Here is a 24,367-nt window from a genome sequence, read left to right as displayed (position 1 = left end):
TAAGTGGCTACTGAGTACTTTATGCTGAAAACAGATACTTGAGGACAAACAATAGAAGATAATGTCAATAAAAGATCATGTGAAAGCAAGCCAAGCGAAAGCAAGCCAAGCGTTTGTGTAAGTTTATCGATTGCTCGACAAACACTTAGCATGAAGTAGCTTGGTACACTTAGCATCAAGTAGCTTGGTCACGAAAATCAGAAAAGCAATCAAATTAATCGTTTACCTTTGATGATCTTCGGATGTTTTCACTCAGACTCCCAGTTACACAATAAATGGTCCTTTTGTTCCATAAAGATTATTTTTATATACAAAATACCTCTGTTTGGCACGTTATGAGGCATGTGGCAGGGTCTACAGTCAATCACGGACTACAAGAAGAAACCCAGCCCAGTCACGGACCAGGATGTCTTGCTCCCAGGCAGACTAAATAACTTTTTTGCCCGCTTTGAGGACAATACAGTGCCACTGACACGGCCTGCAACGAAAACATGTAGTCTCTCCTTCACTGCAGCCGAGGTGAGTAAGACATTTAAACGTGTTAACCCTCGCAAGGCTGCAGGCCCAGACGGCATCCCCAGCCGCGCCCTCAGAGCATGCGCAGACCAGCTGGCCGGTGTGTTTACGGACATATTCAATCAATCCCTATACCAGTCTGCTGTTCCCACATGCTTCAAGAGGGCCACCATTGTTCCTGTTCCCAAGAAAGCTAAGGTAACTGAGCTAAACGACTACCGCCCGTAGCACTCACTTCCGTCATCATGAAGTGCTTTGAGAGACTAGTCAAGGACCATATCACCTCCACCCTACCTGACACCCTAGACCCACTCCAATTTGCTTACCGCCCAAATAGGTCCACAGACGATGCAATCTCAACCACACTGCACACTGCCCTAACCCATCTGGACAAGAGGAATACCTATGTGAGAATGCTGTTCATCGACTACAGCTCGGCATTCAACACCATAGTACCCTCCAAGCTCGCCATCAAGCTCGAGACCCTGGGTCTCGACCCCGCCCTGTGCAACTGGGTACTGGACTTCCTGACGGGCCGCCCCCAGGTGGTGAGGGTAGGCAACAACATCTCCTCCCTGCTGATCGACAACACGGGGGGCCCCACAAGGGTGCGTTCTGAGCCCTCTCCTGTACTCCCTGTTCACCCACGACTGCGTGGCCACGCACGCTCCAACTCAATCATCAAGTTTGCGGACGACACAACAGTGGTAGGCTTAATTACCAACAACGACGAGACGGCCTACAGGGAGGAGGTGAGGGCCTCGGAGTGGGTGTCAGGAAAATAACCTCACACTCAACGTCAACAAAACTAAGGAGATGATTGTGGACTTCAGGAAACAGCAGAGGGAACACCCCCCTATCCACATCGATGGAACAGTAGTGGAGAGGGTAGCAAGTTTTAAGTTCCTCGGCATACACATCACAGACAAACTGAATTGGTCCACTCACACAGACAGCGTCGTGAAGAAGGCGCAGCAGCGCCTCTTCAACCTCAGGAGGCTGAAGAAATTTGGCTTGTCACCAAAAGCACTCACAAACTTCTACAGATGCACAATCGAGAGCATCCTGGCGGGCTGTATCACCGCCTGGTACGGCTACTGCTCCGCCCTCAACCATAAGGCTCTCCAGAGGGTAGTGAGGTCTGCACAACGCATCACCGGGGGCAAACTACCTGCCCTCCAGGACACCTACACCACCCGATGTTACAGGAAGGCCATAAAGATCATCAAGGACATCAACCACCCGAGCCACTGCCTGTTCACCCCGCTATCATCCAGAAGGCGAGGTCAGTACAGGTGCATCAAAGCTGGGACCGAGAGACTGAAAAACAGCTTCTATCTCAAGGCCATCAGACTGTTAAACAGCCACCACTAACATTGAGTGGCTTCTGCCAACACACTGTCATTGACAGTGTGAATTGATGGAAAATGATGTAAATATATCACTAGCAACTTTAAACAATGCTACCTTATAAAATGTTACTTACCCTACATTATTCATCTCATATGCATACGTATATACTGTACTCTATATCATCGACTGCATCCTTATGTAATACATGTATCACTAGCCACTTTAACTATGCCACTTTGTTTACTTTGTCTACATACTCATCTCATATGTATATACTGTACTCGATACCATCTACTGTATGCTGCCCTGTACCATCACTCATTCATATATCCTTATGTACATATTCTTTATCCCCTTACACTGTGTATAAAACAGTAGTTTTGGAATTGTTAGTTAGATTACTTGTTGGTTATTACTGCATTGTCGGAACTAGAAGCACAAGCATTTCGCTACACTCGCATTAACATCTGCTAACCATGTGTATGTGACAAATACAATTTGATTTGATGATTTGATTTGATTTATGTTCAGAAATCCACAGGAAAGAGCGGTCACGACAACGCAGACGAAAATTCCAAATAATATCTGTAATGTCCACAGAAACATGTCAAATGTTTTTTATAAACAATCATCAGGTTGTTTTTAAAATATATAATCAATAATATATCAACCGTAACTGTCTTTATCAGTAGGAGAGGGAGAGGCAATGGCAGCCCAAACTCTGTTGCGCGAGCAAAACTCATGCGAACACCTGACCCTGCCTTAAATGGCGCAAAGGCAGGCTATGGAACATGGATTTTTCAAAATAGAAGCCACTTCCTTGTTTGATTTTCCTCAGGGTTTCACCTGCAGTATCAGTTCTGTTATACTCACAGACAATATTTTGACAGTTTGGGAAACGTTAGAGTGTTTTCTATCCTAATCTGTCAATTATATGCATATTCTATCATCTGGTCCTGAGAAATAGGCCGTTTACTTTGGGAACGCTATTTTTCCAAACATAAAAATAGTGCCCCCTAGTTTCAAGAGGTTTAAAGAACGTTGGCTAAACTGGAACACTAGCGCGAGCCCATAGCAAATGAATGTAATCGAACGTTCACAGAGCCTGTTTTGACTAGAGTGATGCTTAGAATTCCATTAAAAATGTATCCCTTTTTATTTTACCACTACAATCTGTTCGTCGGACGAAACTGGAAAAAAAACTTGTTAGAAAGTAAACATCCGCTCCTCGATGGTGTCAACTGTGCTTATGTCTGCGTAATGAAAAAATAACAACTCCTATTTCTGGTCTAGCGATCGATGACAAACGAGCTCGCTGCCCAGACTTACATAATTACAAAGAGGAGAGTCTCTTGATTAAAATGGTGCCCGTGTAACAGTTTTGCTTCCGTCCCTACCTGGACTCGAACCAGGTACCCTCTGCACACATAGACAACAGCCATCCTCGAAGCATCGTTACCCATCGCTCCACAAAAGCCACAGCCCTTGCAGAGCAAGCGGAAAAACTACTTCAAGCTCTCAGAAAAAGTTACATCACTGATTGAAAAGCTATAATATTAATCAAATTAAGTAAGGAACATTTCTTAAAATCTATCCCATATACTATGTTATTACAAAAAAGGTTTTGAATTCTCTGTTAATGCTAATACGGAATTCAAGTGCTTCTCAAATATGCTCTCTGGTGGTCAAACTAGCAATAATTTGGCTGAGAATGGCTGAGAATGAAATGACATGCCACAGAATGCTGCAGCAGCACTCAGGGTGTGCCACAACTTTTAAAGGAGGAACCACTGTATAAGCAGACAATGAAAGCTCTTACAATATTTGATGATTACATTTCCCTAGAACAGGTTATAGGAGGCTACATGTGCATCATCAAGTCAGAACAGTAGGCAAAATGAAGAGGGGTAAATAGACCAAATTATTAGGATGAGGCACATGGGCTACTAATATCTTACAATTTTATAAATGTTATTTAACCTTTATTTAACTAGGCAAGTGAGTTAAGAACAAATTCTTATTTACAATGATGGCCTACTATACAACATACACTGTTTTTAGCTACAGTATACATATCTCCCTGACATATTACATAATTTATGTAGCACCATACAATACATTTTTGGACTCACCTTGTTGCGCTGTGCTCACATGAACAGGAAGGTGGTGCGGCGGACCTTTGTGTGCAAATTATGTCATCAAAGTCTGGCATTCTCTGGATTTATGGTGCATTCAAAACAACCAGATTTACAATTCCGAGTTGAAAGACAGTTCAAAATGTATTTTCCCAGTCGGAGCTCATTTATTCTCGACTTCCCAGTTGTCTTGCACTCCATAAAGTCACGTTTTCACAGTTCTGAGTTAACAGTTGTTTTGAGCGTGGCACAAATCATGCTTTATTGACAGCATGGCCAATGTTGAATGGCTCTCATTTTAAACATGGAAAAGAGCCCTTTATAATCCCAGATTTGGGACCACACTGCTACGGTCGCTGATTCCTTTCAAACCACTCGAATGTTGAATTTGCGATTTCCAACTTGTTGTGTAATGTTTATGTCCAATGACCGATGAGCACAGATACATTTTATCTATAATTTCTCTTCCTTATTTCTCTTCATACCGGCAGGGTAGCCTAGTGGTTAGAGCGTTGGACTAGTAACCGAAAGGTTGCAAGTTCAAATCCCCGAGCTGACAAGGTACAAATCTGTCGTTCTGCCCCTGAACAGGCAGTTAACCCACTGTTCCTAGGCTGTCATTGAAAATAATAATTTGTTCTTAACTGACTTGCCTAGACTTGCCTATAAAAAAATATGACAAGGATTAAAAAGGATTTGCCAGTATTGCCTACTTGATTCATGATGACTGCTAGATAAGATTTTGAAAGTCAGTCCAATCAAAGTTACTGTAGATATAACGTGATTTCACGTTATTTCATTTGTGGCCAATGACCTTGAGCCTTCTTGGATGGGCACTTCTGTAACTATGGCAGCACCCAAAGGGCTAGAATTTTCGAGGTCTCCTCTTAGACTTTGCAGTGACGTAGTGTCCCCATGAGTAACAGAACTGGCTTGCCCCACCACCACAAAGCATTGAGCTAGGCTGAAACACCTGCATTTTGGAGCTGCCTTACTCAAGAAAACAAAAGAGACAATTTTTTTACTCGGCTTTATTAATACAATATATTATTTTTTACATTGTGTGCAAACTTATGTGTGACATCTATTTAATGCCAAAATAACATGCAAGCCCCACCCAGCTGCCCTGATTGAAGGGTCGCCACTGCAATGGTGTAAAATGTAGCCATCTACTGTAAACCTCTGTTGGGAATTTGGCATGGCCAAACAATCACCGCAGTAGCTTATGCAAGGAAGCAACATGCCTACTTTAACTTTCCTTATAATATATTATTATGGACTATTGAACTTAAACAAATGCTATGCAATGCAATGCATACCATGCAGCATTGCTCATCTTACCTGACAGTCCCAGAAACAAGATGCAATCATTTCTGCTTAGCCGTCTTGCATGTTTTAAAAAAAGGTCTCGTCTGCAGACATCCACCCCTTGTTACAGATATGACCCCGCTGGAATACTGGATACACAGAAAGAGTTTTCAACCGGCAAGTGGATCAAATCTGTTAGTGTGTGAAGAAACTAAATGCCAGGTTTTGCCATTGTCGTACAGTAAAAGTGAAAACATCCTTTAATTAATTAATTAGTAGCCATGTTCATGTAACACATACTGTCATGTTGGGAAGATTCTGAGAACGCTGCACTTATTTAATATGCCATAAAAGAAGCACTCCTGGTTTGAATTGGGCAAATAATCAAGATTTCTTCAGGTGTGCTAGTTCTGGAATAGACCAAATAAGTGGAATTGACAGGGGGAAGCCTACTATGCAGGACAGTTATTAATAAGGTGAATATTCACATTTCTATCATAAAATCATAGTTGTAGTAGTTTATACAGAAGCCTACACATAAAAGGAGACGTGCGTTTCTAAATGAACAACCGCATTGCTTTATTGCCGTTTCAGCATACATCCAACACCCTATGCATTTTGGCTAAATGAAGCAGCATTTACATATTTGTCGTGTGTCAACATACAGTTTTAAAAATTAGGATTCATTTTTCTTTACATATGATACATTTTTGCACACATGTTTATAAATATCAATAAAATCTGTCAAACTTATCACACACCATCTAAACCAGCCTTGAAATTACGTAACTTTTTTGTATTCACAGCTCCGTTTAATACTTACACAAATTCTAAATGTATATATCTATCAATACAGAAAAATATATAAAACTGTGACCAACCAGAGATTTACAGTTTGGCAGAAAGGCTAGTAAAGGTCAAATGCCAAACAAAAGCACATGCTCCTGTGACTGACAGAATAGAAGTGGTTTAGAGCAACCTTTCTGTCTCCACTTCTACTCATAACTGCTGTTTGACAACCTTTAGTTGTATGAAAGGATTTTACCAAAAAACACAATGTAGAAATGTACTTCTGGTGGGATACATAAAAGTTTAAACCCTAAAAAGAAAAGTAAAATATTAAAACAGAAGGGAAAAGGGCATCTTGCTTCAAAGCAGGTAATGTACCTCAGCCCCAGGGATAGCGAAGCCAGAGTTCTGTGGTTTAGAACTTCCATATTGAAGCATATCCACTGACGCAAGTCTCTCATGACACCAGTTAGTGATGTCAGTTCACTTATGGTATTATGATAACACGATGTATTGATACTGTGTAATCCCAATAAGACACTGCCCCGAACGTTGTTCTCTTCACTGTTTAACCTACACTGAGGACATTTCATGGTATATGCCAATTAGTATTGAATAAGGGCTACTGATTGTAAAATGAAATATCAGTGTGATTTATGGTGAATGGCATGGTATGGAGAAACCACATGATCGCTCAGAACTAGGACACCAAGAGATGTGTCAAGTGGGTTGCTTGCTGAAGTGTACATGTGTCAATGAATCTATGCTACAGGTTAACTATTCACACCAGCACAACTTTCAGAGTCAAAGACAATGTAACGCAGGATATTTTTCTGAGCCTGCAGCAGCCTCCACTCCAAGCCATTACACAATGGCTTCTTGGTGATGGAGTTTTGAGTTGATTTCCTTGCAGTCAATGTTATAAAGAGAGCACATGTGCAACCCGTCGAGCCTCCAGTTCAGGCACTCTCCTCCGTGAACACGGAAAATACCAAAATCAGTTCATTCAGGTTTTCTATCAAAACCAAGCGAATAAATGTGTGCAAAAAATTATGGGACTTTTAGAGTCTCATCCTTATTGGCTCCCCAATGTGTAATTGGAGTGAAAGGCAGCTAAAGGAGAGGATGTCCCTCCCCAGTCAGCAGTCACAATAGTAGAGTATGTTATGAGGTTAGGTTGAGACTGATAGAATGAGAGTGAGACCACTCCTCCCCTTCCCACAGAAACCCTGTAACAGTCAATAGGTCAAGGGCCTACGCTCATCTAAAACCCCCGCTTTGCTAATATGTCGTGTTCTACACATGTAGTACATTGAAACAGGTATCATACATTGAATTCCTTTACAACAGCAGGACCTAACCTCTTTCTTCCCTTCGCGCGTTTCAGATTAAAAGAAATAATAAAACATTGTTCCCCATTCTGGAGAACCGCTCCAAGAACTTCTGAAGTTCTGAGACAGTCCAGGATGTAGTTGCTCCTCCCACCGTGATTTGATAGTGAGGGGAGATATCACTGGAGGTAATGATGCCTGGCTGGTGGCAGGGTAGATATGTAAACATTATAGACTGCTCCAACAGAGGAGCTGTAATGGAACAACTCCATTCTGCACACATTCTCTACTGGATTATCTGGGACCGAGCATGAGGCCGTGGGTTGGGCCTTCACTGAGCCCTGACACAGAGTAGGGGTAGTGTATTATTTGAGTTACGGTGGATGGTGAGTTTAGTCTCTCCTCCTCAGGCCCAGTTGAGGTTGAAGCCCTTGGAGAGCATGACAGACTCCAGGTCCTTGTCCTCCTCCTTCTCACTGAGCCTCTGCTCCTCCAGGAGGGCTACCAGGGAGTCTCTCTGCTCCACCACCTCCAGCATCTCATTCAGGATGTGCTTCTCCTGCGCCAGCTCTACCTCCGTCTTCATGTGGTCTGAGAAGGAGAGGGGGATGAAAGCAAGAGAAAGAGGGACAGATAAGTAGAGAATTCATATATGGAGAGGAACGTGAAAAAAGTGTCTCACTGAGGTAATCAGGATTTGTTGAAACCATGAATGTTGTTTCCCATGGTCCTGCACCTTTCATATTTTTTAACGCTGCACACAAATTGCCCTTCGGGGAAAATAAAGATTTATTGAATTGAAAATTGGTGGTCCTCACCTTCAATTGCCATTCGTTCCCTCAGGTCCTGCTGCAGTCGACTCTGGCGATCCTCCAGCTCCAGTTCTCGTGCACTGGGGGACAGAAAGACAGATTTACGGCCCAACTATTACACCTGTGGCCCTGAATTATGTCTCATGTCTAAATGATGTCTCCAATCTATGTCTAAATTATGTCTGTCTACCTTTAGTTAGAGCACCTTATATAGATACAGAGTTCACCTTCAGTAGGCCTATAACATAGGATAATAATGGTTAACTCACAATATCATCAGCTCAGATTCGTATCGCACCAGGGCGTTTTTCTCCTGCACCAGTTTGAACCACTCCTGCATGAGCTTGGGGTCGTCCTTTTTGCCCATCCCTGGAAGAAGAAGCAACAAAGAAAGGGGAGTGAGGGAAACGGCAGGGCAGAGGAGGCTTTAGGTGGGTCTGATGCAGACACGGACACAGGCAATGCAATGACAGCCAAGCCAAGACGTCTTTGTTGTGGGAATGGATGGCGAAGTGGGGATGGTGGGCCGGGCTGGGCCGGACTGTTGACCAGGGGTCGGGATGGTCTTGCCGTACACCTCACAGAAGATGAAGTGGAGGAGATTTCAACTTTGGAAAATGAGTGGGAAAATCAGGCGTTTCAAAGTTGAAAGTTCGTGTATCACTAACTTCTGAGACAGACTCCCTTGCTACTGTACTGTAATATAATAATAATAAATAACACACTGAACAAAAATATAAACGCAAAGTATAAAGTATTGGTCCCATGTTTCATGAGCTGAAATAAAAGATAACAGAAATTTTCCATAAGCTCAAAAAGCTTATTTCCCTCACATTTTGTGCACAAATTTGTTTACATCCCTGTTAGTGAGGACTTCTCCTTTGCCAAGATAATCCATCCACCTAACAGGTGTGGCATATCAAGAAACTGATTAAACAGCATGATCATTACACGGGTGCACCTTGTGCTGGGGACAATTAAAGGCCACTAAAATGTGAAATTTTGTCACAACAAACACAATGCCATAGATGTCGCAAGTTTTGATGGAGCGTGCAATTGACATGCTCACTGCAGAAATGTCCACCAGAGCGGTTTCCAGAGAATTGAATGTTTCTCTCTCTACCATAAGCTGCCTCCCAGCGTAATTTTAGATAATTTGGCAGTACGTCTAACTGTCCTCACAACCGCAGACCACGCCAACCCAGGACCTCCACATCCAGATTCTTCACCAGCCATCCGGACAGCTGATGAAATTGTGGGTTTGCACAACCGAAGAAACCGTCTCAGGGAAGCTCATCTGCATGCTAGTCGTCCTCACCAGGGTCTTGACCTGACTGGAAAATGCTCACCTTCGATGGCCTCTGGCACGCTGGAGAAGTGTGCTCTTCACAGATGAATCATGGTTTCAACTGTACCAAGCAGATGGCAGAAAGCCTGTATGGTGTTGTGTGGGCGAGAAGTTTTACTGATGTCAACGTTGTGAAGAGAGTGCCCCATGGTGGTGATGGGGCTATGGTATGGGCAGTAATAAGCTATGGACAATGAACACAATTGTGTTTTATCGATGGAAATTAGAATGCACAGAGATCCCGTGACGAGATCCTGAGGCCCATTGTCGTGCCATTCATACGCTGCCATCACCTCATGTTTCAGCATGATAATGCAGGGACCCATGTCGCAAGGATCTGTACACAATTCCTGGAAGCTGAACATTTCTCAGCCCTTCCATGGCCTGCATACTCACCAGACATGTCACCATTTGATCATGTTTGGGATGCTCTGGATCGGCATTTTTTACGACAGCGCATTCCAGTTCCCGCCAATATCCAGCAACTTCGCACAGCCATCGAAGAGGAGTGGGACAACATTCTACAGGCCACAATCAACAGCCTGATCAACTCTATGCGAAGGAGATGTGTCGCATGAGGCAAATGGTGGTCAGACCAGATACCAACTGGTTTTCTGAACCACGTCCCTACCTTTAAAAAAAAAGATATCTGTGACCAACAGATGCAGATCTGTATTCCCAGTTGTGAAATCCATAGATTAAGGCCTAATCAATTTCCTTTTAATTGATTTCCTTTTATGAACTGTAACTCAGTAAAATCTTTGAAATTGTTACATGTTGCGTTTATATTTTAGTTCAGTATATATGCCATTTAGCAGACACTTCTACCCTAAGCGACTTACAGTCCCGCCTGCATACATTTTTAACATATGGGTGGTCCCGGGACACAAAAACTCTATCCTGGTGTTGGAAGCACCATGTTCTACCAACTGAGCTACAGAGGACCCCTGTATGTTCAGAGCAGTTTTCGTCTCCTACCACTGTTTGTCCTACCTACCACTACCACCTACCACCTTACGGAGAGGGCCATAGGTAGGGGGACAGGGCAGAAAACCGTGGTGTATTCCACCACATTGTACCCGGGATGTTGTACTCAGGGATGTTCTACACAGAGATAAAACACCAGAAGAGTTTCTCTCTATGGAAGTTCTACATCCCTACATGCAACAAAGTACCACCAGTAGAAATAAAGGATCCTGTCAGATCCTATTCATACAGAGCAGTTTCAAAAAACCTGTGTTATGAATGATTTAATTCTCCCTATGGCTTCTACTACTGAGTCAAATGATGGCGCCGATCTGTAATTTAGACCAATAGTGAAGCTATCATACTCCCCTATTAAACCTGCCTGAGGGAGAAAACTGGTATTTGGCATGCATTACTGCAGTCAAGGGCCAGCGGCCAAATAACTTTTACCCTTATGCCACTGTAAAGGTGGCCAGTCCATGCTATGCTATAGAAAGTCTGCTAGCATTTTTCATCTGTTGCACGTAGGTGGGAGCCAAGCATTTTCAATGAGACACTGGGGGGCAAACCATTGATGCAGCATGATGTACTTAACTGGAGTGGTGGAGTCTCTTGCAAAACAAAAAGGAAAAACACAGCATACAGATAAATCAAATGTCTGTGCTCTCGGGTGCTGCTGCCGGTTTTCGCTGATTAACAGACAAGGACAGAGAGAGGCAAAGCGGAGTTCCTCAGACGGAGGAACTCAGACAGGACAAAGAGGAGATGGAAACAGGTGGATTTGCTAACTTAACCAACAATGTGCTTGCTTTTCCCTCTCCCTCTCTCTTTCTTTCTTTACGCCTCGTCCACCACCCTTAGCCCAGGTTCCAAGAACACAGGAGAGAAGAGCCACAGTTAACAACATAACACACATCCAGCCTGAAAACCAGATCGCACAGAACACACACAGGCATGTTTTGTTTACATTGATCAGAAAGCTTCTCAAGCAGTTTCACACAGACATACATGTGTTAGAGACAGTAGACCAGATGATCCAGAATGTTGTAGAATATGGAAAACTGAGATGTGTCACAAGTTGTAGGTCTATCGCTCTCTTTATCACCACCTTGTCACACACAGTCTTAGTTGTAACACACTATAGTCAAGAGAGAGGCTGTCAGGCAGCTTTCACACACACTATAGAGAGACTACACCACTCAGTAGTGGGAGATAGATGGCTTTTCATGTCCATTAGTTTTACAGCAAACAGAGGACATGCTTTTGATTAAACACACAATGAAGCAGAGTAGTTTCCCCTTCAGCTGCAGCTACTTGGAATGATGGAAAAATGTGTGCACAATAGCTGTTTACTTACTTGGGTTGTTAACCAGGGTTGAGGGGTTTCTAATATGTTTCTGCTTGAGACTGTTAATCTCAAGGCAAATTAATCTGGGAGGGGGTCTATAGAAGCCTCCATGTTACATGGTTGACTCAAGACTGTAAATAAACCATTTAAAAATACTATTGGTGACAGTGTGCACTAGGTTTCTGAGTATCCTCAACTCAACAAACCAAAAGTCGCATAGACATGTCCTGTCCTTATTTTCTCATCTACACCGTTCCAGCAAGTTTACAAATGTCTACATAAATGTGTGTAATGTTCAGTGTGATACGACTATGGTAGATAGCGAACAGTGACAACCTGGGGAAATCTACTGAGCCTGGACACACAGAGGGAGAGGAGGAGGAAGGGGGGTAGCAGGAGACCGAGGGGAGGAGCCCTGCTTCGTGGATCCCCGCGGTCGGTTGCTGTGGTAACCTGAAGCAGCCAGCAGCAGGCAAGGCAATAGGTTACGTTACCTTCAGAGGAACAGCAGGGACAGAAGGAGATAGGTCTTCGGCGAGGGGTCCCGACAAAGGGCTCAACTACTTCCACAACATAGGGAAAGAGTGCCAAGGGGTGGGGTGGAGGAAGAGGAGGAAGAAGTGATAGACAGAAAAAAAGTGTAGAGGACATAAAGCGTGAGAGGAAGTGTAGGAGGGAGGGAGAGATGGGGGGAAGATGAGGAAGAAAGAACAGTGAGGAGAAAAATCTAAAAGAATGAGAGCACTAGGAGAAGGAGGGAGAACTGAAAGCACCTGTAGAGAGGAGGTGAGAGAGATCAGTTGTGTGGGGTCAGAGAAGGTGAAAAAAAAAAAGTGAAAACACAAAGGGCTGGAAAGAACGGGGGAATAATCCTCATCTTTCATCTGATGTACTCAGAATAATACTCCTCAAATTCAGAAAAACTGTTGTGACAATAGAGTTCTATGGGGTGATACAGGAGCCTTCCCAATACCAATGTTGTGTAATGTGTTGACAATGCTCTGCAAATTAGATTCATCTAAAAGAAAACAGCTTTTTATTCATCATCACTTGAGATTTACAGAAATAGAAGATAAATCATCTAAGCGGGAAAGAGTTAATTATTCCATCTTTGAAAATATTTCAGCTCTCCCAGGTAAACATAACTTGTATTTGTGGCTACTTTTGAAGTGCAAATTAGCATTTTTGTGCAAATGCGTGTGAACCTCCGTGAGAAAGTCCTCACATATGAGGTCATACTGTCTACCAGATATAGTGAGGATAGATAAACACTGTACTAGGCACAAACTGTAAGGTGAAGAGGAGATATAAAGTAATTGAGTTTCTCAACGAAGAAGAGCATTCTATCAGAGAGTGTATCGGACAAAACGATGAGTAGGGGATGGTGTCACACACCGATACAACAGGAAATGCACACAATGTACTCAACAGTCTGAGACTTGGGTGAAAGAGCTCAGAGAGAATGGAATGCTGGTGAAATTAACCACAAGAGACTATCACAGTAGAATCATAACTCTCCACTCAAACAAGATAGGCTGTCTCACATACTGCTGTGAGATTTTAAAGTGCAATGGTTCCGCCTCATACCTCATCACAAAACCACAGTTATTTATTATAATGTGTATGTAAAGTACCAAATCATTGAGAATCGTTGTGAAACTAGCGTGCCTATTTGAGGTGATTATGGTTGTAAATGGAGTGATAGATAAGATGCGTCACTGCAGTCAACCCTGCTGGCCAAAATCGAGAGCATGACAGCAGTTTACTTTGTTAGCTTTTAGCACCCCCTGCAGGGCTGCTGCACACACAGCACAGCCATGCTGCTTCCCTCAATAGCCTGTGTTTCAGTTCCTGATTTGGCCAGTCCAATTCACTTCACCAGACAGGGTAACACTGTATCAGGCCAAAGTTGCAGAATGCCAACCGTGTGTACCTTGTCCTCCACACAGCCCAGAAGCTTGAGACCATCAGACACACACTGCATTCAGTTTGGAAGATCAAACCAAGTGGCAATGGTGTCTCTCTTCAATTCCAGAAATGGATACCTCATCTAACTTGCTTCGATTTACTCAAAAACCGAAACATTTATAATTGTTGCATGCAATTGTACCGAGGGTCTATAAACCACATAGTGAATGTGATCACACTATTGGGAGACAATGACCAGATAGATTTTTCCAGGGTGACAACGAGAACATCATCACAGAGAACGGGACAGTCAGACGGTCAAGACACCACATCCACGCTGGGTCACTAATAAAGACTCTTTTAGACAATCACAGGTAGCATCCAAAATGGCACCCTGTTACCTACGTAGTGCACTACTTTTTACCAGAGCCAAATGGCCACATATGGGACACTAGTTTAGACCAGGGCCCAATACCCAGTAGTGCGGGCCATGGTCAAAAGTAGTGCAATATATAGGGAATAGGCCATTTTGGATGCACACACTATGTGAATATGACGGCTATGAGGGGACAAGACCAAACACTGCTTTTCAGCACAGACACGTATATTACAGGGAGTTATGCAACAGGGCAGGTATGGGAGAGTCAGAAGAGCACGAGCACCAGAGCTGGGACTACAGGGATACAGCAGCACCAGAGCTGGGACTACAGGGATACAGCAGCACCAGAGCTGGGACTACAGGGATACAGCAGCACCAGAGCTGGGACTACAGGGATACAGCAGCACCAGAGCTGGGACTACAGGGATACAGCAGCACCAGAGCTGGGACTACAGGGATACAGCAGCACCAGAGCTGGGACTACAGGGATACAGCAGCACCAGAGCTGGGACTACAGGGATACAGCAGCACCAGAGCTGGGACTACAGGGATACAGCAGCACCAGAGCTGGGACTACAGGGATACAGCAGCACCAGAGCTGGGACTACAGGGATACAGCAGCACCAGAGCTGGGACTACAGGGATACAGCAGCACCAGAGCTGGGACTACAGGGATACAGCAGCACCAGAGCTAGTCAAGGGCCAGGAGTTTAGTTAGGAGTTTTGGGGTCAGTAAGGGGCAGGGTGCACTATTTTCCAGTTGGGTAGGTGTGTGTGTGTGTGTGGTTCTACTTTAATATTATCCCTGCCACATTGCCTAGTGGTTAGAGCGTTGGACTAGTAACCGGAAGGCTGCAAGTTCAAACCCCCGAGCTGACACGGTACAAATCTGTCGTTCTGCCCCTGAACAGGCAGTGTTCCTAGGCAGTCATTGAAAATAATAATTTGTTCTTAACTGACTTGCCTAGTTAAATAAAGGTAAACAAAATAAAAAAAATGTGTTAGCATGTGTGTTCTCTTTACTAAATGCTTTCATTCATAGTTATTATACTTGTACACTATTCCAATGCATAGATGTTATTATGTAATCCAGGGGTTCCCAAGCTATTTCCACTCAGGGACCCCCTTCCAGCATTGGGGAATATACTGTGCAAGTGCCATGTCTATTTCCTGCAATTCTACACATTTTGCCATGGGGTGCAAAGAAAATTGTTCAGTTTTAAAACTAATTTTCTTACAATTCTATACATTTTGTGACTTAAACAACTACAACAATATTTATGGGCAAAAAAAAACATTAGCTGACATGGGCTACTTGAGCTGGACATTTCTGACAAGTTATAAATAGCTCTCTAAGTAACGTATACAATGACTGACATGACAAGAGGAACTGATGATGTACTACCTCATTTGGAAATGACACCTTGCGCATTCTACTATTACAACTTTCAAGAGTACGTTTAACGCCCCACAGTTTGGGAACCACTGATGTAATCAATGCAGTGAAATTAACATTAAAATGATCAAAGAGTGTGTGAAAATGATCTTAACAAGAAAAGGGGAAAAAAAGTGTTTGATCTTTCTGACTGTGTGTGCGCTACGTGTCTATTAGAAGTGACACTGGAGGGATCTGAGAGTGACTAGGCTTCTGCCGCAGCAGGGGATGCAGCTCTGAGGAAACAAGCTCCAGACCAGTACTAAAGAAGGGAAAGACAGATATAGGTGGGTTAGCTGTTAGTTATTTGGAAGCGACAGATTTGAAATACATACCGCCCAGATGCAAGTCCATGATTTCACTGTAATTAGACTCTCCCCAATAGTCTACAACAGGGATATATTAGAGATACGAGTTATTGTACACACACAGCCTCCACTGGGCAACACCAATCTGCAACAAGATGGTCATGCACATGCTTGCACACACACACCACAACCACACACACCACAACCAAACACAGTTCAAACATGCACACAAGTACTCACCACAATACATATGCAGTCAAGTACACATATTGGCTTTTACTACATGTACTTTTCCGTAATGATAGGGTGGCTACATATATTTCCTGTAAGGCTGTGTACTGCCTCTGTGTATGAGACATTAACTATGTGTGTGTGAGGCAACACCAGGTATGGAGTGTCACGGTACCGGTGACTCACTCATCTGATACACTGATGCTTTAGAGTAGGCATACACCATATCAACCACAAGGGTGTAGTGGGTTAAGATGTCTTATATGTACAGTAGTATTCCCACTTTTGATTGGTAACCATACCAATACATCAATGCATATGTATGCGCTTGGCCACAATTGTATTCAGTCTTGGTGAACAGAAACCCTTCCATATAAGGCTATGTGGACAAACACATCCAATGTGAGCACACACACACATCTATGTCGAAACACAAAGACATTCTCCAAATCGCATGCGCTCAGACGATGACCGACAGAAACCATTAGAGTACAGTATGGGTGTTGTATTAACTACAGTGAGTCTAATGTTTTGATAAAGTACAATAAGTCCCCTTATACTTTGAAAGCATAGACGACAGAGAGGTTAAAGTCCACTTGAGAGAAAATTCACTCTGTGATTTAGTTTAGTATTGTGGAGTAACTAAGAATGTTGTTGATCCATCCTCTGTTTTCTCCTATCACAGCAATTAAACTCTGAAGCGGTTTTAAAGTCACCATTCACCTCATGGTGAAATCCCTGAGCGTTTTCTCCTGAGTGGTTGGAAGGACGCCTGTATGTTTGTAGTGACATATTTGTGGTGACTGGGTGTATTGATACACCATCCAAAGTGTAATTAATAACTTCACCACGCTCAAAGTGATATTCAATGTCTGCTTCTTTTTCTTTTTTTTTACCCGTCTACCAATAGGTGCCCTTCTTTGCGAGGCGTTGGAAAACCTCCCTGGTCTTTGTGATTGAATCTGTGTTTGAAATTCACTGCTCAACTGAACGACCTTACATATAATTGTATGTGTGGGGTACAGAGACGAGGTAGCCATTAAATAATTCTGATAAACACTATTATTGCACACAGAGTAAGTCCATACAACTTAATTTGTCACTTGTTAAGCAAATCTTTACTCCTGAACTTATTTAGGCTTGCAATAACAAAGGGGTTGCACTTTTTATTAATTTGCTAAATTGCAAAAAAAAATATCTAAAAACATAATTCTACGAAAAAACATAATGGGCTATTGTGTGTTGACCAGTGAGACAATATCTCAATTTAATTCAAATTCAGGCTGCAAAATGTATGGGGGGGTCAAGGGGTCGAGGGGTGTGAATACTTTCTGAAAGCACTGTATGTTATAAGCGAGGATTCACCAGTTTGTGTAGTTCACATAGGTTACCAATAATTATAGATTATTTTGAGACTTACAAAATTGTATCTATTTATGCTATACTTTGCATGCCTTGAAACCCAATTTAAAAGTTGTTAGCATTGTATTGTGTAATGTTCTACAGTAAACAAGAATGACTTCATCACTGAGTGAAAGTTCTGATGTCTGTGATAGTCCCTTGTCTTGCACAGTGTGAATGTATTGTTTCAGAGTAAGAGATACCACCAGTATCTAGACACTTAATATCTAGATACAAGATGAACTTAGATGAGGATTTCTACAAATTTAAGAATATACTTTCATTCACTGCTAAACCAGGGCGACTGGTTTTATGAAAAGTATAGTTTGGATAATCTCAAGCAAGAAAGATAAGCAGAATTGCTGCTATCCCAGCTACTTTTTCTACATAAAGGGGAGATCAATGCGTGTTTAGAGGAAATGTGGTACATAGATAATAACCCCTCAATAACAGTACTTGAGAATGCTTGAATTGATTCTGTATTTACAGATCCAGAATGTAATTAACATACAATTAGTGTATAACTTACATAAATGTATTACCATAAAAACAGAGATTAACATATTCAACTGTTGAAGAGGATCATCTCCACCCAACTAGGACACTACATCAACAAACTGAATGAAAAGCTCCAAACTCATTCCCCAATCCCAACATTTAAAAAGTAGGCAGTGGCTATGGATACAGAGTTTTTTGCCCACGCCCCCACGGAAAATTCTCTCTTAAAGCTAAGGATCCAGATCACATTCTGCATGTGTTATTTTACGCACACATTCATTTTTCTAACGTAGCTGCTGCTCACACTCCCCCCAGTTGTGTAAAGTACTTCATTAAAAACACTAAGTCGTTTTTGGGGTCTGTACTTTACTATTTTTGACAATGTTTACTTTTACTTCACTACATTCCAAAAGAAAATAATGGACTTTTTACTCCATATATTTTCCCTGACACCCAAAAGTACTAGTTATATTTAAAATGCTTAGCAGGACAGGAAAATGGTCCATTCATGCACTTATCAAGACATCCCTGGTCATCTCTAGTGCCTCTGATCTGACGGACTCACTAAACACACGTGCTTTGTTTGTAAATGTTTGAGTGTTGCCGTGTGCCCCTGGCTATCCATACATTTAAAAAAGAAAACGGTGCTGTCTGGTTTGCATAATAAGGAATTTGAAATGATTCATTCTTAAGAAAATTTAAAACCAAATACTTTTAGATAAGGTACTTTCACTTGAGTCATTTTCTATTACAGTATCTTTACTTTTACTCAAGTATGACAATTGGGTACTTTTTCCACCATTGACTCCACCTCCATATTTCACTCTTTACTCACCCTCTTCTGAACCATGATGATGTTGGCTATCTATGTCTCTGAACAGCTGTCTGTTCTTCTCTGTCTGTCTGTTGTAACTAAATATTGCAGTCACCCCCAACACTTTGGAGCAAAAATAATCAGTGTTTTGTGTGATGATGTAGGCTTACAGTGCATTCGGAAATTATTCAGACCCCTTTTTCCACATTTTGTTACAGTACAGCCTTATTCTAAAATACATTCAATAGTTTTTTAAATCATCATTCAACACTCCATAATAACAAAGCAAAAACAGGCACAGACCTGGGGAAGGGCACCGAAAAATGTCAAAGTACTGAGTACTGGGGCGGCAGTGGTTAGAGCGTTGGACTAGTAACCAAAAGGTTGCAAGTTCGAATCCTCGAGCTGACAAGGTACAAATCTGTCGTTCTGCCCCTGAACAGGCAGTTAACCCACTGTTCCTAGGCCGTCATTGAAAATAAAAATTTGTTCTTAACTGACTTGCCTAGTAAAATAAAGGTAAAATAAAATAAAAATAAATAAAGGGTCTGAATACTTATCTAAATGTGATAACAGTTTTTTAGGTTTAATACATTTGCAAATAACCTTTAATCCATTTTAGAATAAGATAAAAGGTGGAAAAAGGTGAGGGGTCTGAATACTTTCTGAACGTATAGCATCTTTATAGTTTCTGCCACATCCTAGTTCCTGAAAAAAATAACACTACTTGACTGCCTGTCTTCCTGCACAGCTTGTTTGCAATGATGATAACATTCAATCGCAAATTTTACTGGGAATCTTTGTCTTGCTACGTTCCACATCTGGGCAGCCGAACGTTCTAGGCAGCTCAGCGTGTATCCGGACCGGTAAAAAGAGTCGGACAATGGGAAGTTAATTTTGTATCAACCGGTGCCATAGTTATGCTGTATATGCTGGTATCGTGGTGAGAGTAAATAGCTGCATGTACCTCATCAGCTAAGAAGAACATGAAATCGCTAGACTGTTTGTGTCGTAAGTATGTTTGCAATACTGATTTGTTTGTATGTTTTGTATGTTTGTAATAATGAATTTTGAGTAATACATGTAAATAGCTGCATATAGCCTCCTCACCTCCTGAAAAAAAGAACATGAAATCAGGCTTATGCTTACTGAGAAATGGAATGCAATATTTGGAACAGTTTAGTGTACAACATGACGTTTGTAGGAAATTTCGCTTATGCTTAATAGCCTACTGAGGGAATGCAAGAGTTGGAACAATTTTGTGCACAACATAAAGTCTGTAGGCAACACCAATGACCAGACAAAGGTGATCAATGAGGAGGGAGTGGCAGTGGAGTGGGCACACTGATACAAAAAACTCAATCCTGCACATGAGCAGAAATATCCGGATTTTTAGCCTGGGAAAACTGGGATAAAGAAACTCCATATCCGTATCCACTTCGTAACAAGTATGACCCCACCCCATGTGTGGACACTGGGGGGGATGTAACACATCAGAAAAAGAAGATGCGAGTGACAGATGGGTACCTGCTTCCCCTCGCAGGGCTTTCTCCACAGCCACGCCCCTCTCCTCCAGCTGTCTTTGCTTCTCCTCCACCTGCTCCAGCTGTCTCTGGATGATCTGAGGGAGCAACGACATGCCAGAGAACAATTCAGAACACACACACACACACACACACACACACACACACACACACACACACACACACGCTTAATAACCTATTATGTTGGGAAGTAACAACTAGTGATTACAGGCTATTGTGAAATGGTAGAACATGCTGCTAGCCATGTGATTTTTCTCCGTGACCAAAACATGATGACTTTCGATTTTTAGCTGATATGGGAATAAATACACAAATCAGCATATCAAACTGGTATATTGTTTTAGGTTACACAGGCAAGTATAAGAATATTTGCCAGAGCATATTTTTTAAAATTATTATTTCACATGGCGATGTGGGAAGCTAAAAAGGATAGCTAGCTTGCAATGTTTTTAGCCAAGCTACTACTAGCAAAGGAAACTCTTCCTTGCTTTCACAAAATAAAAAATGTTGCTATTTCCCCAATGTGAATAGGACCGGCGAGGATATTATGTTACCAAAAGGTGTCCGCTACTCCAAAAATCCCACTCCACCTACGTGCATACACGAACATAGATAAACAGAGTGAAATGTGGAGTAAACTTATCCCTAACCCTCTGAACTATCCGAGGGAGGAACGACAGGCCAGAACCCACACATATGAACACACACACACGAACACACACAAACACGGAGTGTCTCATTGCACACATATTCATAATATTTCAATGAACTGACAGTTCCCTGGACTAAAATTTTTAGTTTAAAGTTAATGTCTGAAAGCCTCTTAATAATTAACTTCTCAAAGTTGGATTGTTCTTTGGTAAAAAGGCATACTTTTTGTCTTATAAAATATTCATAAGCAGTAACACCGAGGGTGCATAGCTAATTAGTATTGTATTGATCTCTGCATGAAGTTCTGTTTTGATGATCTTCAAAGACATGAAACTGGGCTTGCCAAAATCATTCAAAATTCACAGCTGTCTTGGTTCGCAAGTTGGACCCTTCTGTGGACTCATACACAAGATCCATACTCCAACTACGTTTTCATCCAAAACAACATATCCTAATGACTACTTACCTGGGCTCTGTGCAGCCTCTTCAACTCCTCCTGCTTGGCCTGTCGCCGGGCAGCTTTCTGTACCCTCCGTGTCAGCTTGGCATTGAGCTCCTCCTCTGTGTAGGTTTTCTGTAACAACATTACACCGTGTTAGAGGCCTTTAGAGAGGTGCTCCCTCAGGCTCAGAGGGAACCAAGCCCTTCATATACAGGACAGTGGAACCTCACAAGTTCACAGAATGCTCAGAAGACCTTCACAGAACGCTTTCTACAGGGGAGAAACCAGCTAGGGGTGACTGATAGATTGTAGATTACTTTATACTATATGACATTGCAGAAAACCCCCAGAGGAGCCTTCTCCTATGGGAGAGAACAATAGTTCTCCATCCCCACAATGGGAGTAAATAGCAAACTGGTGTTTCTTTCTGAGAGGTGGCTATCCATTATACCAAAGATTACCATTGAGAGTACAAGAAGAGATCACCAATTCGAGAAATGGCATAGCTAGGACAAACCCCACAATTAAAACTGAACAGACATAAATACACATAAAACTACAAATGTCTGAGATACCTTAGATTTCCTTGTACAATATTTCACACTTGTATTATTTCCCCAGTCTATAAATTCTCAGAAATGTATGGAAATATATGGATATTTTATGAGTTGTCCATGTCCATTTTTGTCATCTTTCGGTTATTATTTTTCTGCAATAAAAAGCTGGAGCGATATAGGAAAAGCGATAGTAGTATAGAGAAGTAGACTATAACAAGGAGAGGTAGCTGGAATCCAAGTGGATCCGATAGCAGCACTGGAGAACACTGGGTTGGTTAACATCAGACCAGTACAGACCAAAGATAAGCTGATTGACACCCGACCAGAGAAGACAAAGAAAAAACATGGACGGCCATATTGGAAAGTTGTCATTCATTGTGACCAGAAAAGTAAGGAGTGCAGTAGTTTTTACTTCCGGCGGGGGAGGGGGTAAGTTAGGCGGTCAAGGTGACCACTGGGGCAAAATGGAAAGAGAGGGTTAGGATAGAAGTGCAACAGTTGGCGCAGGGGTGATATGACGTGGGTCAATGGACATGTATGCACACACTACCTTTGTGGCGTACTCTCTCTTGAACGCCAATGCGTGAGGGACATAAACAGACTTGGGGGAAGACAAAACAAAACAAACAGAAAAAACAAACAAACAAATGGAATGATTAAATGTATTAAAATCGGCAAAACCCCCCACATATGTCAACCCAATCACTAACACAACCAAAGAGGCAATGTTAAAGGCCCCCCACCTACACAAAGATGAGGGTGCAATGATGACTTATGGATCAACATTACTAACAGGAATTATTAATGGAACATTTAAATTAAATTATTTGTTTTTAAATAGATACTCAAGGGACAAAGTGAAAAAAACATTGATGCACAACAGTTGATTAAATGAATATTAAGAGATTGCCCAAAAATAGATTAACCTGAACAGCTAACAGCAGAGCAGTCTGAGCCAAAAATAGGTGACAATAGACTATCTACTAGTCCCATGAGAAGAAAATGTACTACTCCACCTCACAGAACGGTCATTACTCAACCTCACATCTCTAAAGAACAACAAACACTAAATTAACCACAGAACTAAAATGAGCCCTAGTATTCCTCATTGAGCGTCAGAGGGCCTATTAGGATTGAGTGAAGAGATCCACTTGTTATGAATGGTGCCCTTAAAGTGCTTGAGCCAAAACCACATATTATGCTGCACCATCAGACCTATACCAGTTAGGACTAGGGGCCTGGGTCCAAAATATGAGGAAACTCTGAGCATGTTTGTCATGCCCATTGATGCTTCAACACATGTTCAGAGACTGTTGTGACCATAACCATGGGCAAGACAACAACAGGAAAAGACCACTTTCTTTCTTGCCAGTTGCTTTGGAAAGTGTGTAAAAGTTTAGGATGATGAATGCGTGCCTCTGGCACTGAGATCCATCTATTCTACTGTATAAACCTCCACAAATACAGCAGCAGTGGACTAAACAAGTTTGAATTTCAACCATTTCAGCGTAATAAATGCAAATGACACTGCATATTTTGACTATTCTCTAATATGATAAGTAAAACTAATTAAATTCAACTCCCACCCTAGACGATGCCCGAGTCCAGTTATAATTTGAATATAATACTTTGCTTGCAGACAGAATAAAATTCCAATTCAATATGTAGAAAATGGAAAAGCTCCAGACCTTTTTTTGATTACTTTTATAATTATGTTTTGGGATGAGTTAGGGCTTCTAAATAACTTGCTGTTAAAAATAAGAATTTAGGTGATTTGGTGAAATATAGTCCTCAAACCCGTTATTGTAATTGACATTCAACATTTGAATTTTGATGCTTGTTTGAAATTCATAAGCGTTCATCCCACTGTTGCACCTGGTGTAGTAAGTACCTCTATGAATTCTTCATGATTCGATCAAGGTCTCGACCTCGTTCTCATTCCTTTTCTCTTTCCCTCAATTTTTTTCTCCTTCTCCATTTTCTCCTCTATTATTTCCTTCTGAATGCCTGACACTAGGTCAAAGATGTCCATATGCCGCTTCGGTTAAGAGTTTAAATCATCATATGAAATAAAAAAAAATCACCACAGTGGGGGTGAGGTTTTCATTAGTGAACTGATGATAGATGAAAATAACATGACTCACATCTGCCTTAGACTTCAGGGACGACCTCTCCAGCACATCATCACATGACAGATCTGAGTCCTCAGAGAAGCTCCGGTTTCGGCGCGACTTCAAATCTGGAATGGAGAAACAAACAAAGACACCTGTTATTTCTGTATGGACTTGAAGTC

At 41.9% G+C, this 24,367-nt stretch overlaps 1 protein-coding gene across 16 annotated transcripts in view; it reads right to left on the bottom strand.

The window, feature by feature from the left end:
• Positions 1–5,865: 5,865 nt before the first annotated feature.
• Positions 5,866–24,367, bottom strand: part of LOC118372023 (protein-methionine sulfoxide oxidase mical3a-like) — a 147,755-nt gene continuing 129,253 nt past the window's right edge. For 14 of the 16 annotated variants that reach the window (XM_052466027.1, XM_052466028.1, XM_052466030.1 and 11 more), the window contains 9 exons: positions 24,219–24,313; positions 22,625–22,675; positions 21,542–21,649; positions 20,408–20,501; positions 15,964–16,014; positions 12,401–12,466; positions 8,514–8,613; positions 8,251–8,324; positions 5,866–8,023 (listed from right to left, as the gene is read on the bottom strand). In XM_052466027.1, coding sequence (XP_052321987.1) covers positions 7,839–8,023; positions 8,251–8,324; positions 8,514–8,613; positions 12,401–12,466; positions 15,964–16,014; positions 20,408–20,501; positions 21,542–21,649; positions 22,625–22,675; positions 24,219–24,313 — 824 coding nt within the window. In that variant the 3' untranslated portion in view covers positions 5,866–7,838. The remainder of the gene's footprint in view (positions 8,024–8,250; positions 8,325–8,513; positions 8,614–12,400; positions 12,467–15,963; positions 16,015–20,407; positions 20,502–21,541; positions 21,650–22,624; positions 22,676–24,218; positions 24,314–24,367) is intronic. The other 2 variants (XM_035757745.2, XM_035757749.2) reach the window with 1 other exon arrangement.

This window comes from Oncorhynchus keta, chromosome 17, assembly GCF_023373465.1.
Source record: "Oncorhynchus keta strain PuntledgeMale-10-30-2019 chromosome 17, Oket_V2, whole genome shotgun sequence".
Lineage (NCBI taxonomy): Eukaryota > Metazoa > Chordata > Actinopteri > Salmoniformes > Salmonidae > Oncorhynchus > Oncorhynchus keta.
Note: the sequence above shows the minus strand (reverse complement) of the source record. Positions and strands in the feature narration are given on the sequence as shown.